The sequence below is a fragment of the Pogoniulus pusillus genome, chromosome 13 (genome assembly GCF_015220805.1).
Source record: "Pogoniulus pusillus isolate bPogPus1 chromosome 13, bPogPus1.pri, whole genome shotgun sequence".
Taxonomy (NCBI): Eukaryota; Metazoa; Chordata; class Aves; order Piciformes; family Lybiidae; genus Pogoniulus; species Pogoniulus pusillus.
The window spans coordinates 7,777,020-7,790,821 of record NC_087276.1 but is presented as its reverse complement, the minus strand read 5'-3'; the positions used below and the strand labels follow the sequence as shown (position 1 = coordinate 7,790,821).

At 44.8% G+C, this 13,802-nt stretch overlaps 1 protein-coding gene across 23 annotated transcripts in view; it reads left to right on the top strand.

Moving 5' to 3' along the window:
* The first annotated feature begins 255 nt into the window (after positions 1-255).
* The window catches only part of DLG1 (discs large MAGUK scaffold protein 1), a 196,023-nt gene continuing 182,476 nt past the window's right edge, over positions 256-13,802 (top strand). For 7 of the 23 annotated variants that reach the window (XM_064152858.1, XM_064152854.1, XM_064152866.1 and 4 more), the window contains exons 1-2: positions 258-476; positions 785-916. In XM_064152858.1, the coding sequence (XP_064008928.1) occupies positions 458-476; positions 785-916 (151 nt within the window). In that variant the 5' untranslated portion in view covers positions 258-457. Of the gene's footprint in view, positions 477-784; positions 917-13,802 lie in introns of all 23 variants that reach the window. The other 16 variants (XM_064152850.1, XM_064152853.1, XM_064152857.1 and 13 more) reach the window with 4 other exon arrangements.

Sequence of the window (13,802 nt, the reverse complement as noted above, 5' to 3'; positions counted from 1 at the left end):
GGGCCCAGCCGCAGCCTGATTGGGCGGCCGCCGGGCCCGGTCACGTGGGGAGGGGGCGCGCTCCCCGCAGCCTCCGGGCCGCCATTTTGGCTGGAAAGTTTGGGATTCCCGAGCGGTGCGAGCGGGAGGCGGCCAGCGGCGCCGGGAGTGCTCCTGCTCCGCCTGCCCGCAGCCGCCTCGGCGCCGCCCGCCCCGGCCCGCCGCGCTGCGCCGCGCTGCGCTGTCCGCCTCGCCTCGGCTTGTCCCGTCGCTGGCGGGGGTGCCGCGGCGGGAGCCCCGAGCGAAGCCGCTTGCTGGCTCGCTGACCGGCCGGCGGGGTGCGGGTGGGTCGGTCAGGCGGGGCGGCCGCCGTCCCCCCACGCCCGGCCGGCAGGGGGAGCCGCGCCGCCGCCCCCGCCGCACCGTCCCGAGTCGGGCTCAAAGTTTGTAAGGCGGAGTGCCGCGGCCCCGGAGCGCCATGCCCGTCAGGAAGCAAGGTGAGCACCGCATGCTGAGGAGCCCCGGCGGCTGCTGAGGTCGCTGTATGACAGTTGTTGCGGGGGTCGGCGGCGGGACGGGCGAGCAGAGGCGGCTGCCGAGACCCGCTAGTCCGCGACCTGCGGCTATTCCGAGCCCGCGGAGGGGAGCGGTCCCGCCCGTGCTTTCCTAGATGCGAACAAAGAAGCTGCCGGGCTGGGCTGGGGCGGTCCCGGGCGCGGAGGCTTGTTGTGTGCCCGGCGTGTGCATCTCTGGTGCTCCTACTCGGTGCGCCGGGGTCAGCGGTGTGTCTGCTCTCCGCTTGCAGATACCCAGCGAGCCCTGCGCCTCCTGGAGGAGTACCGCTCCAAGCTGAGCCAGGCGGAGGACCGGCAGCTGCGAAACTCCATCGAGCGTGTCATCAGCATCTTTCAAAGCAACCTTTTCCAGGCTTTGATAGGTAAGGGCTGACTTTCTGCAGCGTGCGCTCAAGGCGGTCGGTTCTTACTGAGGTCGTCATTTGAAGTGTCAAGAAGAAAAGGTGTTTTGCCTTTGTTTGAAGCCATGTGTTTGTTGTCGTTGTTTTTGTTTTCCATAGTAACACGTGTGCTTTCACAGATCGGCAGCCCACTTGTTTCTTGTACTTAACTTTGAGGCATTTGACTGGCTCAGACTGCTTAAAACCGTTGCAGTGCTTGCTTTCTTCTCTGACGTGTCGTTGTAGACTGCTTTAGATTGTTTTTCTCTATGTCTTTTATTTGCCTATGCAGTTTATGTCCAACAGTTTTTAATGTTCTATGTGTGTCTGTATGGAACAGATTAAGGAATGAGTTGAAATGGTTTTAATCTAAGGTAGGATTTAGACAAATATTCTTACCGAAGAGTCTCTGTAAACATTCTAAAGTGGGTATCTGAAGTGCAGAGTTAATGAGAAACTCCTAATACTTAAGGGAGTAGTGCAGTGATCTTTTTCTCCTTTGCCTGTATAATAAAGTGTAGCATAACCACTGCTAATTCTTGTACTGTTTGTAGTGTTTCACTTAAAAAGTCCCCACGTGTTTTGGTGAACTACTTCCAGGTAGTTTTCTGTGTATCTGCTGGGAAAAAAGTTGGGCATAAATACAGCATGCCAAATCCTAGCTTCATGTTGAAACATTTGTAGGGAAGCAGTGGGATGTAGGTTCTCCTTGATTGATTGCTGCTATCACGATGACAGCTAATGGATGGCAGCGTTTCCTTAGTTTACCCTCAGGAGTACCATTTGTCAAGTTCTGCATCCTTGTCTCTTAACAAAGTGACCTGAGTCTGAATTGTGCCAGTGACAGACACCACTGTAACTAAATTTTTTGTGTGGTTATTGTGTGGTTAGTGTCCTACAGGTGTAGGTCGTCATAGTATCTCAGCTGCTTTGAATCTATGTTGAGGTGGAAACGCAGGGAGGGGCAAAATATAAGCATGTGTTTCTCCACGTGGAATGTTTTCTTTTCACAGTATCACAGTGTTATTAGGATTGGAAGAGACCTCACAGATCATCAAGTCCAACCCTTTACCACAGAGCTCAAGGCTAGACCATGGCACCAAGTGCCACGTCCAATCTTGCCTTGAACAGCCTTTTGGACAGGACAAGGGGTAATGGGTTTAAACTTGAAGAGGGGAGATTTTAACTAGGTGTTAGGAGGAAGTTATTTACAGTGAGGGTGGGGAAACACTGGAATGGGTTGTCCAAGGAGGTGGTGGATGCTCCCTCCCTGAAGGTGTTCAAGGCCAGGGTAGATGAGGCCTTGAGCAACCTGTTCTAGTGGGAGGTATCCCTGCCTATGGCGGGAGTTGGAACTGGATGATCTTTGAGGTCCCTTCCAACCTAAATCACTCTATGGTTCTGGAGCATTTATTTCATGTGAAAAGAGGTCAGTTGCAGAAACCCTTTGTTTGCAGGAAGGAACTCTGTGCATTCAATAGCCAGTTGATGCTAACTAATTCCATGATGAAAAGCTAAACTTAATCTTTGCGTGATGTGTGTGAACAGGATTCACTCACTGGTGGGTCAGAATGTTGAAGTTTTACATCAGAGGCTTAATCTAGGACAGTTGTGCTTTTTATTTTCAATGTTGACTACAATTTCCATTGTTCTGGGTGTGTGTATATGTGTGTTATTTAAACTGTCATAAAGATCCAGGCAGCATTCTCTTCTTTTCTTTGAACAAGATGCTTATCTGTTAGCCTTTGGTATTCTAACCTGCAAGACATAGTTTCTTCTTGTATCCACATGCATATCATTTTTGTTTTAATAACTTTATACTTAGTAAACTTGAAGCAGCAGACAACCTGCTGTCTACTGGCTTCGTTCTGTAAGAGCAGAGAACAGGGATGTGTTGTTGCCTGGGTAGGCTGCCTGACATGATTTTTGGTTGCAAGTTGGTCTGTTTGTGCCCAGTAGTTGTGAGGTTGGTCTGTTTGTGCCCAGTAGTTGTGAGGTTGGTCTGTTTGTGCCCAGTAGTTGTGAGGTTGGTCTGTTTGTGCCCAGTAGTTGTGATGCTTCTTGAGTGTCTTTCATCAACTCTGCCTTTACTCCTTCACTAGGATTGTTTATTCCCGGGTGTATGTGTACGTTCCCAAAATGTCTGGAAGGTGATAGCACAGAAGGCTAGTACTTCCCAAACGATTTGTGCTGTCAGTGTGAGTCTTGCTCCTTTAACCTGCTCTTTCCCATGGAAATACGTTGGGGTGGGGGGGGTGGTCTTGTTAATGGCAGACTGCTCCTGGCTACATTGTATTCCTGGAAAATTCTTGTTATGGTGTGTCTGCTGCGTGATGAGGATGAGGAGTGGGAGACTCCCCAGAGAAGATGTGATTTGGAGAACTGCTGCAGTTCCTAGGAAGACATAGAGTCTGCTCCTCCTGCCTGGCCTTTTTCCATGAATATCTGGGAGCAGGCTGGCTAAGTACTCAGCTGTGCTGCAGGTTAGGCTTACCTGGAATACTGCATTTCACAATCCTTCATGGCGGATTAAGTGTGGCTTTTAGAGAAGTTGTGATGTTCCCACAACTTAACAGTCAGTGCTGTTCTGCCAGAAAAATACAGGCTCCACCACCAAATTCTTCTCCTATATAGATAATTCTTCCCGAAAATGTGCTACTTTTAGTTTCTGAGGTCTTATATAATAATACTAAAAGAGAAAAATAACTTCATCTACTTATTTTCTGCTGTTTCTGCCAAGTTACTGCACTAGATCCAAGGCCTGCCTGTCCACAGTAGGTGAGAATGTTTGTGAAGGCTGCAGTCAGGATCTGCTGTCAACTTCACGTATCTTTTTTAGCATGCTTTTTAACTTGGCAATAAGTGCTGTTCTTTCAAGCAATAAATAGACTTTATGCAGAGAAATATATCTTAATGCTTATAATAGGGGAAAATAAATGTTTCTGATTGTGTCAATATTTCATATGAAGGAATTAAAGGTTTGTGAGTGTGTTTTTTTCCCCCTGAATTTCCATTTAGATGCTGAAGAGTAAGTGTTGTTATTGTGTAATTTGAGCCTTGAACAATATTCTTCTTTTGAATCTATCAGCACAATCTTAGTTAAGCAATCTACAAACTTGACCTGGTTCTTAAATATGCAATTAGGACTTTGAATGGTTTGAATTAGAGCAATAACTAGTCAGTGTGAACAACCAGTCTTATAAAACTGGCATCACAACAGCATGGTGTTTTGAGTGAAATACCTGTAAGAACTTCACATGAGTGCCAAATTGGTACCCAGTTGTGACTTCCTTGAAAGAATCTGTGGAAAAGCTCATTATTTTTAATTTTCTGTCTTCTGAATTGTTATTTCCCATTGCTGTTGCTTCAGCCAGCCAGTGTAATAATGTCTAGTACTTTAATTAAATGAATGTTAATAGGTGTAATTAATATAATCTTGAGAAGAGCATTAGTTTTAAGGGAATTTCCTATTGTAGAGTCTCAGAGCTGTGTGGTATCTTTTCTAGGTTATGATTTTTTGCTTTTAGTCTAAATAGCTCATTAATGATATGCTGGTAATTGGTGAGGTGAATCAGTTAATTAAGAGACCAAGGCAAGACATTGATATAAGGAAGTGTGGGATAGACTTCAGTAAAGGATTTGATATTTATCTTCAATGAGTGAGTGATATTTGTGTAAGTTCTACTTCTAAGTTGGGCACACCTTAAGGAGGTGCAGGCTCTGGAAGAGGTAAGGGTATATGATATATTTACCTTTTTGAAAGCACAAGAGAAGGAATATTCACATGTACAAACTCTTCTGAGGGGAAAAACATACCAAGTAGGCTTCTGTTTATACAGTGAATCTTTTTTGTCTGGTTAATTAAAGTTAATTAAAGTCTGGTTTTAATGGTTTGTATGTTGCATTTGATCATAGCAGAAGTTTTCTAACATGAAAAATACTATTAGTTATAGCTAGAAACATGAGGTAGTTTATTACTTAAAATAATACATTTATTGAGAGTGGTGAGAGCCTGGAATGGGGTGCCCAGGGAGGTGGTTGAGGCCCCATCCCTGGAGGTGTTTTAAGGCCAGGCTGGATGAGGCTGTGACCAGCCTGATCTAGGGTAGAGTGTCCCTGGGCATGGTAGGGGTGTTGCAACTAGGTGATCCTTGTGGTCCCTTCCAACCCTGACTGATTCTATGGTTACTTTTCCTGACAATGGCTAACTCTTACTTGCACAGGTGCCAGAAAAAGTCTCTACATAATCTGGCAATGGAGTTGGCTGTGCTGTCTGTCTTGCCTTCTTTCTTGTTTTGTCAATCTTAAGTGATTTTCTTGCCTTTTCAGAAAGTACATTATTTTATAGCTGTGCATGGAAAGAAAGACCATTTTGGTATAAAATGGGAAATTTTACTAGGGGAAGTCAAATGTTAAATTTCATATATGTAAACAGTATGATTTATTTCACTTGGACTTCTTCTGCATGAAGGTTTACATAAAAAACTGTGCTTACAGACTGGCTGTTCCTATGTCTGAATATCCAGCTTGGGGAATAGTGAAGAAAAAAACAAGTGGTCACAGTAATCCTTACTGAACCAAAGAGCAGCTTCCCTCTGGTCATCGTGTAAAGTTTTTTTACCCATCATTTGGATTCATGAGCTTTGTCACTTGCACAGGATATATTAAAAGTACTGCTACTGTCTTTACACGCCAGAAAAATAAAAAGAAGTCTTCTTTCTGAGTGTTTTGTGAAATTAGTGGTTGCATATAAGATCACCTCTTTGTTCAGATTTATCAGCAGTCTGAATGGGGCTGAAACTTCTAGGAATAGAAAACAAAGTTCAGCTTTCTCAGCTTTGTCCACGCTAGCTTTGTGAACTGAATTAAGAAAGCAATGCTGAACTCTGAACTGAAGAAGACTGAATTGGGTCAGCACTCCTCCATTTGGAGTGGTCTAGCCACATTCCTACTTAGATAGCATGTGGCCCTAGATCTCTGAGCTGTGTAGCATCTCTGCAGGCATTCTTTTAGCTCTCGCTGTTAGCATGGAAATAGTTCTGTACTTACTGACAAAACTGAAATCAAACACAGATAAAGCAGAATCTTAACCCTGAAGTTCTTGCTCTTGAGGTAACTCACCTTCTGTTGCAGTGGTACAGTTGGTTAACAGCTCAGGTCTTGCAGAGAGTTTTAGTTCTTGCTATACTTAAGACTGCTAATCTTAACTGAACCCTGAAATTCTTGCTCTTGAGGTATCTCAGCATCACCTTCTATTGCAGTGGTTTAGTTGGTTAACAGCTCAGGCCTTGCAGAGAGTTTTAGTTCTTGGTATGTTTAAGACTGCTCTTCAGTTAAGTTTGAGGAAGGCTATTTGTGAACTGCTTCCCATTTTCTGAATGTTATTGAGACCTTAGTAGAAATTCTTTCAGATTCAGTTGAGTAGTACTTAGAAGCATAGAATTAGGGTTGGAAGGGACCACAAGGATCGTCTAGTTCCAACCCCCCTGCCATGGACAGGGACATCCTACCCTAGATCAGGCTGGCCACAGCCCCAGTCTGGCCTTAAACACCTCCAGGGATGGGGCCTCAGCCACCTCCCTGGGCATCCTATTCCAGGCTCTCACCACTCTCAGGCTGAAGAACTTCCTCCTCACCTCCAGTCTAAATCTCCCCTCCTCCAGCTTTGCTTCATTCCCCCTAGTCCTGTCACTCCCTGAGAGCCTGAAAAGTTTCTCCCCATTTTTTTTTGTAGGCCCCCTTCAGATACTGGAAGGCCACAGTAAGGTCACCTCAGAGCCTCCTTAGTACCTACTTACATGAAGAATCCAAAAATTCCTGACTGGAAGTCAAGGATCTGGTTAGACAGTTGGTGATTATTGCTTTGTTGTAGTTTTATTTTACTTCTCATTAGAGGAAAGTTTAGAGAGAACTAGATCTTATGGTACGGTAGTGTCTAGATGCTGCTGAAATTACTGGAGATGATATATAGGGAATTTCCACACTGAAATCTCACCTTGGCTGCAATTTTGTTTTTCCCCAGATTGCAACTTCTGTAATTGAGCATCTTTGCTCCTAGTTGAGGCTGAAACATCCGTAGGAAATTATACTTGCAGCTTGGAGGTGTTTGCTTTCTGCAGAAGTTTCTTAGGGATGTACTATGGTTATGCTTATTGAGGTCTCCAGTAACTTATGCAGAAGTTGATCAATTTCAGAGAAATTTGACCTAGTGTTGTGTTCTCAAAGGTAGTTAAGTAGTGGTTAATGTCTTTGCCTTTATGCAGATGGAGGGAAGATAATTCAGCTGGTGACCAAATGATTGGGCTGTTAAGTCAGTCCATAGTATGTAGTCTATAATTTCTTCAGAATGGCCCAGTGTTTGGAAGAACTTCATCTCTTCCTCTTCAAGGAACTCAATCCTGAGTAAAAAAATCTAATTGCTTTTCTTTTTAAAACGAGCTCCTGATTGTTCTTTAATGAATGTAATGAAATTTGGTAGTGTAGGAAGTTCTACAGTTGCATGCTTGCTTTTAAAAGGGTTTTTTATGCAGTGTTACATGTGTGTGACAGTGCAGTGTGCTGGGTTTTTGGTATTAAGTGCTGGTTTTGGTTGCCTAAAATAGTAGGACTGGTGTAAGTCGAGTAGCTCCTGGTATGCAGAGAAACAGTATTGTGGCAAAAGATTTTCCTCGTGGTCATTATACTGACTGTGTGTTGAATAGCTGCACTGTAGGATTTATCAATTACAGTATTCTCCTCACACAGCTACCATTAAAGGGGCTATTGACAAGAAAACTTTATCAATAAATCTGTTCATTCAGGGGCTGAAAAGAAAGTTGCAGTTAGGAATAACTGGTATAGTTTCCAGGTTCTGGAGAAGTTCATCTTCTGTCCTGTTATTGTTTTACTTTGGTTTTTGTATTCTTTTCACTTCTTTTGCCTAGCTGTGATGCCTATCACCCTCAGTGCTGCTGTGTACCTGACTTCAGTCCTACTCTCCCTCAACAGCTGCTTCGGTGCTTGGGCGTATTGTAGAGGAAGGAGGAATGTGTGAGAGAGGATATTTGGTCTTAGTCCTGCTTCTGAGATGATCCCATCAGCAAGGGTAGAACATGTTCGTCTCTGCAGCTGGAATGGCATGTGCCTCCTGTGCATCCAGCTGCTTGTATTTGGGTGGATGATGTTTGTTTTGGAGCAGGTGGAATGAATCTTCCAAGAAACTGAACTCTGGCAGCTGACTAGTAGTCTTCTTGCACAGATGGCTTCCTGAGTTGTAACTAGGCCAAGTTTGCAAGAATGTTTAGAGACCACAGAAAGTGTAGGACCAACACTGGAATAACCTCCTTAGCTTCATGTTCTTTCTCCAAATGAAATGAGACTCTAGAGCTGTTTGATAAGGCTTTTATAGGAATCTTGTCACCTGTATCTTTCTGGCCATGCCCTCAAAACCAGCTACTTTATTTTGGCTTGTAATGTTCTGTCAGCCCAAGATAGGAGTGCAGTAAAAGCAAGCTGTGGTCTGATTGTAAGAGCATTGCAGATTTAGGTCCTGTTTTCAAAAACATGCATTAGAATTGGGTTGCAGGAAATGTACAAGTGTTAATGCTGGTGGAGTTCCTAATATGTGGTGTCACCCATCCTTGTGGCCACCAGTGTGAGATGATTATTTTGGAATCCAGGAGCTTACTGTTGATAGAAGAAGAGAATGCTTGTGCTGTCTTCTGTAAACAGAGTTATGCACCTGTGTGAAAACTCAACTTGGAGTGTTGAGTGAACTCATCCCAAAAATGGTTAGATGATTTTTCTTTTCAAGGCATTTGCCTGGAGAGAAACCTCCTTGGTCCTGGGGTTGGGATATTTGGAGTGGGTGGATAACCGGCAGTTCATTTTTGGTTTATTTTGGCTTCTTTTGGTTTGCCCTTTTTAGTTGTTTAGGCTTGGGTTGATGACCAAGTTTGCAAGAAGTGATATTAAATTGATAACTTTGGGCAGGAGAAGATATCTTATGCCAGTTTTTGGCTATGTAGTGACAACTTAGTTTTAAGTTTTTCCTACCTTAGTTCTGAACCTAAAGGAGGGTTGAGTTTCTGAAGAAAAAATGCTGAGACATGATGAAGATACAGTGAAGGAGTGGTTAGTAAGCAAAGAGGAAGACATGAATGAGAAGTTAGAGGACAGGCTGGCTAGGAGTTAAATGTGTCTGACTGTAAAAAGTAGGAATGAAAGTCTTAGGTTAGATGAGGGTGATTGCAGCTGGCTGCAAATCAACAACCATTTGTGTTAGAAGAGAAAAACAGCATTTAAGATACGTGCAGAAAGAAGGTTTAAAGGGTGTAGGACACAGATACTGAAGCAAGCAGAAAGACTGAGGCTGAGTAGTTGGATGCTGCAGCTTGTAGCAAGGGATCTTGTAGAACAGAACATGTGTAGTGATAAAGTCTTACTGCAGCCTGCAAGTCTTAGTTTGTAAGAAGTCTGTGTTGTGCACAGCTTAGGTGTTTAAAGTGGAAAAAAACAGAGCCAAACAAGGAAAACAGCCAACCTTGAAAGGGGCTTTACATGGCTTGTGATGAGGCTGATTTTGGCTTTGCAGAGTATGAATGCAAACATTTATTTTTTGACCAGATGCAAGCTGTAACACAGCACCACCACTGAATAGACAAAGGGAGTGGTTAGTCATTGTCGTTGTGAATGGACAAGAAGCAGTTCTTTGTGTATTTTTGTGTTGATCATTGATACTTCTCAATTCTTGGTTTGCTTGAGTTGAATGGCGATTTTTAGTCAGCAGATGGAGAAGGTTAAATAAGCATTTAGGATAGAGACTTCTCTGGAATTAAGAGTTGCTTTGCAACTGAAAAATGAAAGTCTTTAGAATCATAAAATCAGTCAGGGTTAGAAGGGACCACAAGGATCATCTAGCTCCAACCCCCCTGCTATGGGCAGGGACACCCCACCCTAGATCAGGCTGCCCACAGCCTCATCCAGCCTGACCTTAAACACTTCCAGGGATGGGGCCTCAACCACCTCCCTGGACAACCCACTCCAGGCTCTCACCACTCTTATGCTGAACAACTTCTTGCTCACATCCAGGCTGAATCTCTCCACCTCCAGCTTTGCTCCATTCCCCCTAGTCCTGTCACTCCCTGATATCCTGAAAAGTCCTTCCCCAGCTTTTTTATAGGCCCCCTTCGGATACTGGAAAGCCACAATAAGGTCACCTGGGAGCCTCCTCTTCTGCAGACTGCACAGCCCCAACTCTTTCAGTCTGTCCTCGTAGGTGGTGCAGCCCTCCGAGCATCCTTGTGGCCCTTCTCTGGACACGCTCCAGCATCTCCACATCCTTCTTGTAATGGGGTCTCCAGAACTGGATGCAGTACTCCAGGAGGGGTCTCAGTGGAGTAGAGGTGGAGAATCACCTCCCTCGATCTCTTGGTCATGGCATACTGGTGCCTGTTTTGACAGTGATTGTGACTCTACTAATATTTTGTCTATACATCCATTGTGTAGAGCTGCTAAGAATTTGGCAGATGTTTATCATCTCAAAATTACCCTGAACTGAAATAAGATGTCGACCTTTGTTTTCCTTTCTAGTAGTTTTAAGACTTAAGTTTTCACTGCTTCAGGTGCTTTGGCAGGAAGTCTTTCCTCCCCACCCCAGCTGAATTAGAGAAGTACTTGGGATGACACCTCTTCCTGAACAACAGGTAGTCAAATTCTTAACAGACCTGTTTGTTTGCGACCATACCCATAATTGTGAGAAACAGCCATTTGCATGTGCAGTATTTGGATGAGTGAATGTCTGAGAAGAAGCAGATCCTGGAGAAATGACAAAGAAGTTGCTTACGTGGATGCATCTTCAAGTGAAATACTCAAATGAGTGAATTTCTGAAAGAATTCATAAGCTTCTTGGTTGCTTGCAAGCCTGAGTGAGCATGGTTGCACTGAAAAGTGAACAAAGCTGTCACTGAAAGGCTTCATGGGGTCAAGTCTGTATATGGTGGAATTGTATCTAATGGATTTCTGACTTGCTGACTCTGGCAGTGGCTGAAATTGGTTTGCTCTGCTGCTGTATATATATCAGAAAGGAACCCCCCATTCATGCCCATGCAGAATCATAGAATCACCAGGTTGGAAGAGACCTCCAAGATCATCCAGTCCAACCTAGCACCCAGCCCTATCCAGTCAACTAGACCATGGCACTAAGTGCCTCATCCAGTCTTTTCTTCAACACCTCCAGGGATGGTGCCTCCACCACCTCCCTGGGCAGCCCATTCCAATGCCAATCACTCTCTCTGCCAACAACTTCCTCCTAACATACAGTCTAGACCTCCCCCGGCACAACTTGAGACTGTGTCCCCTTGTTCTGTTGCTGGTTGCCTGGGAGAAGAGACCAACCCCACCTGGCTACCACCTCCCTTCAGGTAGTTGTAGACAGCAATGAGGTCAGCCCTGAGCCTCCTCTTCTCCAGGCTGCACACCCCCAGCTCCCTCAGCCTCTCCTCATAGGATTTGTGTTCCAGGGCTTTCACCAGCTTTGTCGCCCTTCTCTGGACACTATAGCTGGAGCACATAAAAACAGAGCTTGCTGCCCTACAAAGGGACCCTGACAGGCTGAAGAATTGGGCTGACAGGAGTGTTACAGAGTTTAGGAAGGACAAGGGCCAAGTCCAGTTCCTACCTGTACCAAAACATGCCATGTGCCACCCTGCTGGAAAGCAGCTTTGCAGGAAAGGACCTGGGGGTCACAGAATGACAAAATTACCAAGGCTGGAATAGACTTCTGAGATCATCAAGTTGAACACGAGAAAGCAATGTGCCCTTGTGGCAAAGGCAGCAAATAGTATCATGGGCTGCATGAGGTAAAGTATTGCCAGCAGGTTGAAGGAGGTGACCTTTCCTCCTTTTGGTTTTAGAATGCAGGATATGAATTTAGAGTTGATTATAAAATGAATAAACAGAAAACAATCATGAACTTCTGGAGTTGACTCCTGTTTGCGTGCAAAGCTGATAAATGCACTGAAACTGGAAATCTTCAAATGAGGAAACAATTCATACAACATGTACAAATGTGGTTGTTAACTTTGTGTGTCCTGGCAGCAGTGTATGGTGCAAGGGCAGCAGTTCGCTGTTGGATATGCACAGTGTCTGGTGAAGTCCTGTGCTAACAGGGCCTGCTCTCACAAACCCCCATGCCCCCACACAGGTGGGAAGGAAAAGTAGCAGAAAGAAACCTTTGGGTTGAGAAGGAATATAATGAGATCCTAGGACCACACAGTTATCTTAGCCTGTCTGCAGAAAAAGCACACCAAAATGCAGAAGCAGCGCCTGGAGCCAGCAATTAAATGTTTTCCTCCTGTCCAAGCACACCTGGATACCAGAAGCAGCAACTGCAACAGCAGGAAACCTTTCATGTTACAGTCTGAACTCCAAGCCCCAGCACTTTGCTCCAGCCAGCACTTTGATTTTGAAGCTGGCATGATGGCAGCACGGTATTGAGTGTCAGCAGCAGATCTAGCTCAGTCCATGACAAAGTGTCAGCTTTTAGTTCATGAAATGCTAAGTTTGTATAGTATTTCTTGCCATTTACTTAAGAAAAAAACATCTATAGCTCACAAGTGGTCTGGATACTTGAGGTATAAAAAGCCTGAAAAATGTTGGTTACAATGATTAGCAAAGGACTGCCTTTCCCTCCTCCTCCTCCCCCCCCCCAAAAAAAAAAATAATCATTGAATCAGTGATTTATATGGAAAAAGGACCTCTAAAAGTGCAACCATTAACCCAGCACTGCCCAGTTTACCTCCAAACCACATCACTAAGCTCCTCATTTGCATGTCCTTTAAACACCTTCAGGGATGATGATTCAGCCGATTCTCCGGGCAGCCTGTTGGAATATTTGACAACCTTTCCAGGGAAGACATTTTTCCAAGTATCCAATTTAAACCTCCTCTAGGCACAGCTTGAGGCTATTTCCTCATCCTATCCCTTGTCACCCCTACCTTGCTGCAAATTCCTTTCAGATATAAAAGTAGTAAATGCTAATGAAATGTTAGTGATTTCTTTTGTGCCATAACACTAAAGGTCCAAATACAGAAGAAAAACTTTAGAGAGGCACCTGAAGAATAGCACTGTAAAAGAAAAAAGGTACAGTGAGTTGCTTAATTGTTGTTCTAAAGCCAGAACTTATTAAAACGTGGGTGGGGAAGAATGAGGACTGGGAGACTGGGTGGCACAGGGAATGCTTCCCATGGAGGTGTACAGTGTTGATGGTTTCTTCCTCCTCACTGATAATTACTGTTAGAATTGGACAAGCTAAAGCAAAGCTCCAGGCAAGCAGACAAGTCCAGAGGCTTGGTTATTAGCTTCACATGAGGCCTGTGGCATCTTACAAGCAATGCCAGTACCTTGCTTATGGGGTTACACCATTCCCTTAGGAAAATGGAGCTACAGGTATCTCATCTTTGGCTTGGCAGAGTCAAAAGGTTCATGGCTGAGTGTAGAGAATCATAGAATCATAGAACAGAATGAATCATAGAATCAGCCATCTTGGAAGAGACCTCCAAGGTCATCCAGTCCAACCTATCACCCAGCCCTGGCCAATCAACCAGACCATGGCACTAAGTGCCTCAGCCAGGCTTTTCTTGAGCCCCTCCAGGGACAGCGACTCCACCATGTCCCTGGGCAGCCCATTCCAATGCCAATCATTCTCTCTGGGAACAACTTCCTCCTAACATCCAGCCTAGACCTCCCCTGGCACAACTTGAGACTGTGTCCCCTTGTTCTGTTGCTGGTTGCCTGGGAGAAGAGTCCAACCCCACCTGGCTACAACCTCCCTTCAGGTAGTTGTAGACAGCAATGAGGTCAGCCCTGAGCCTCCTCTTCTGCAGGCTGC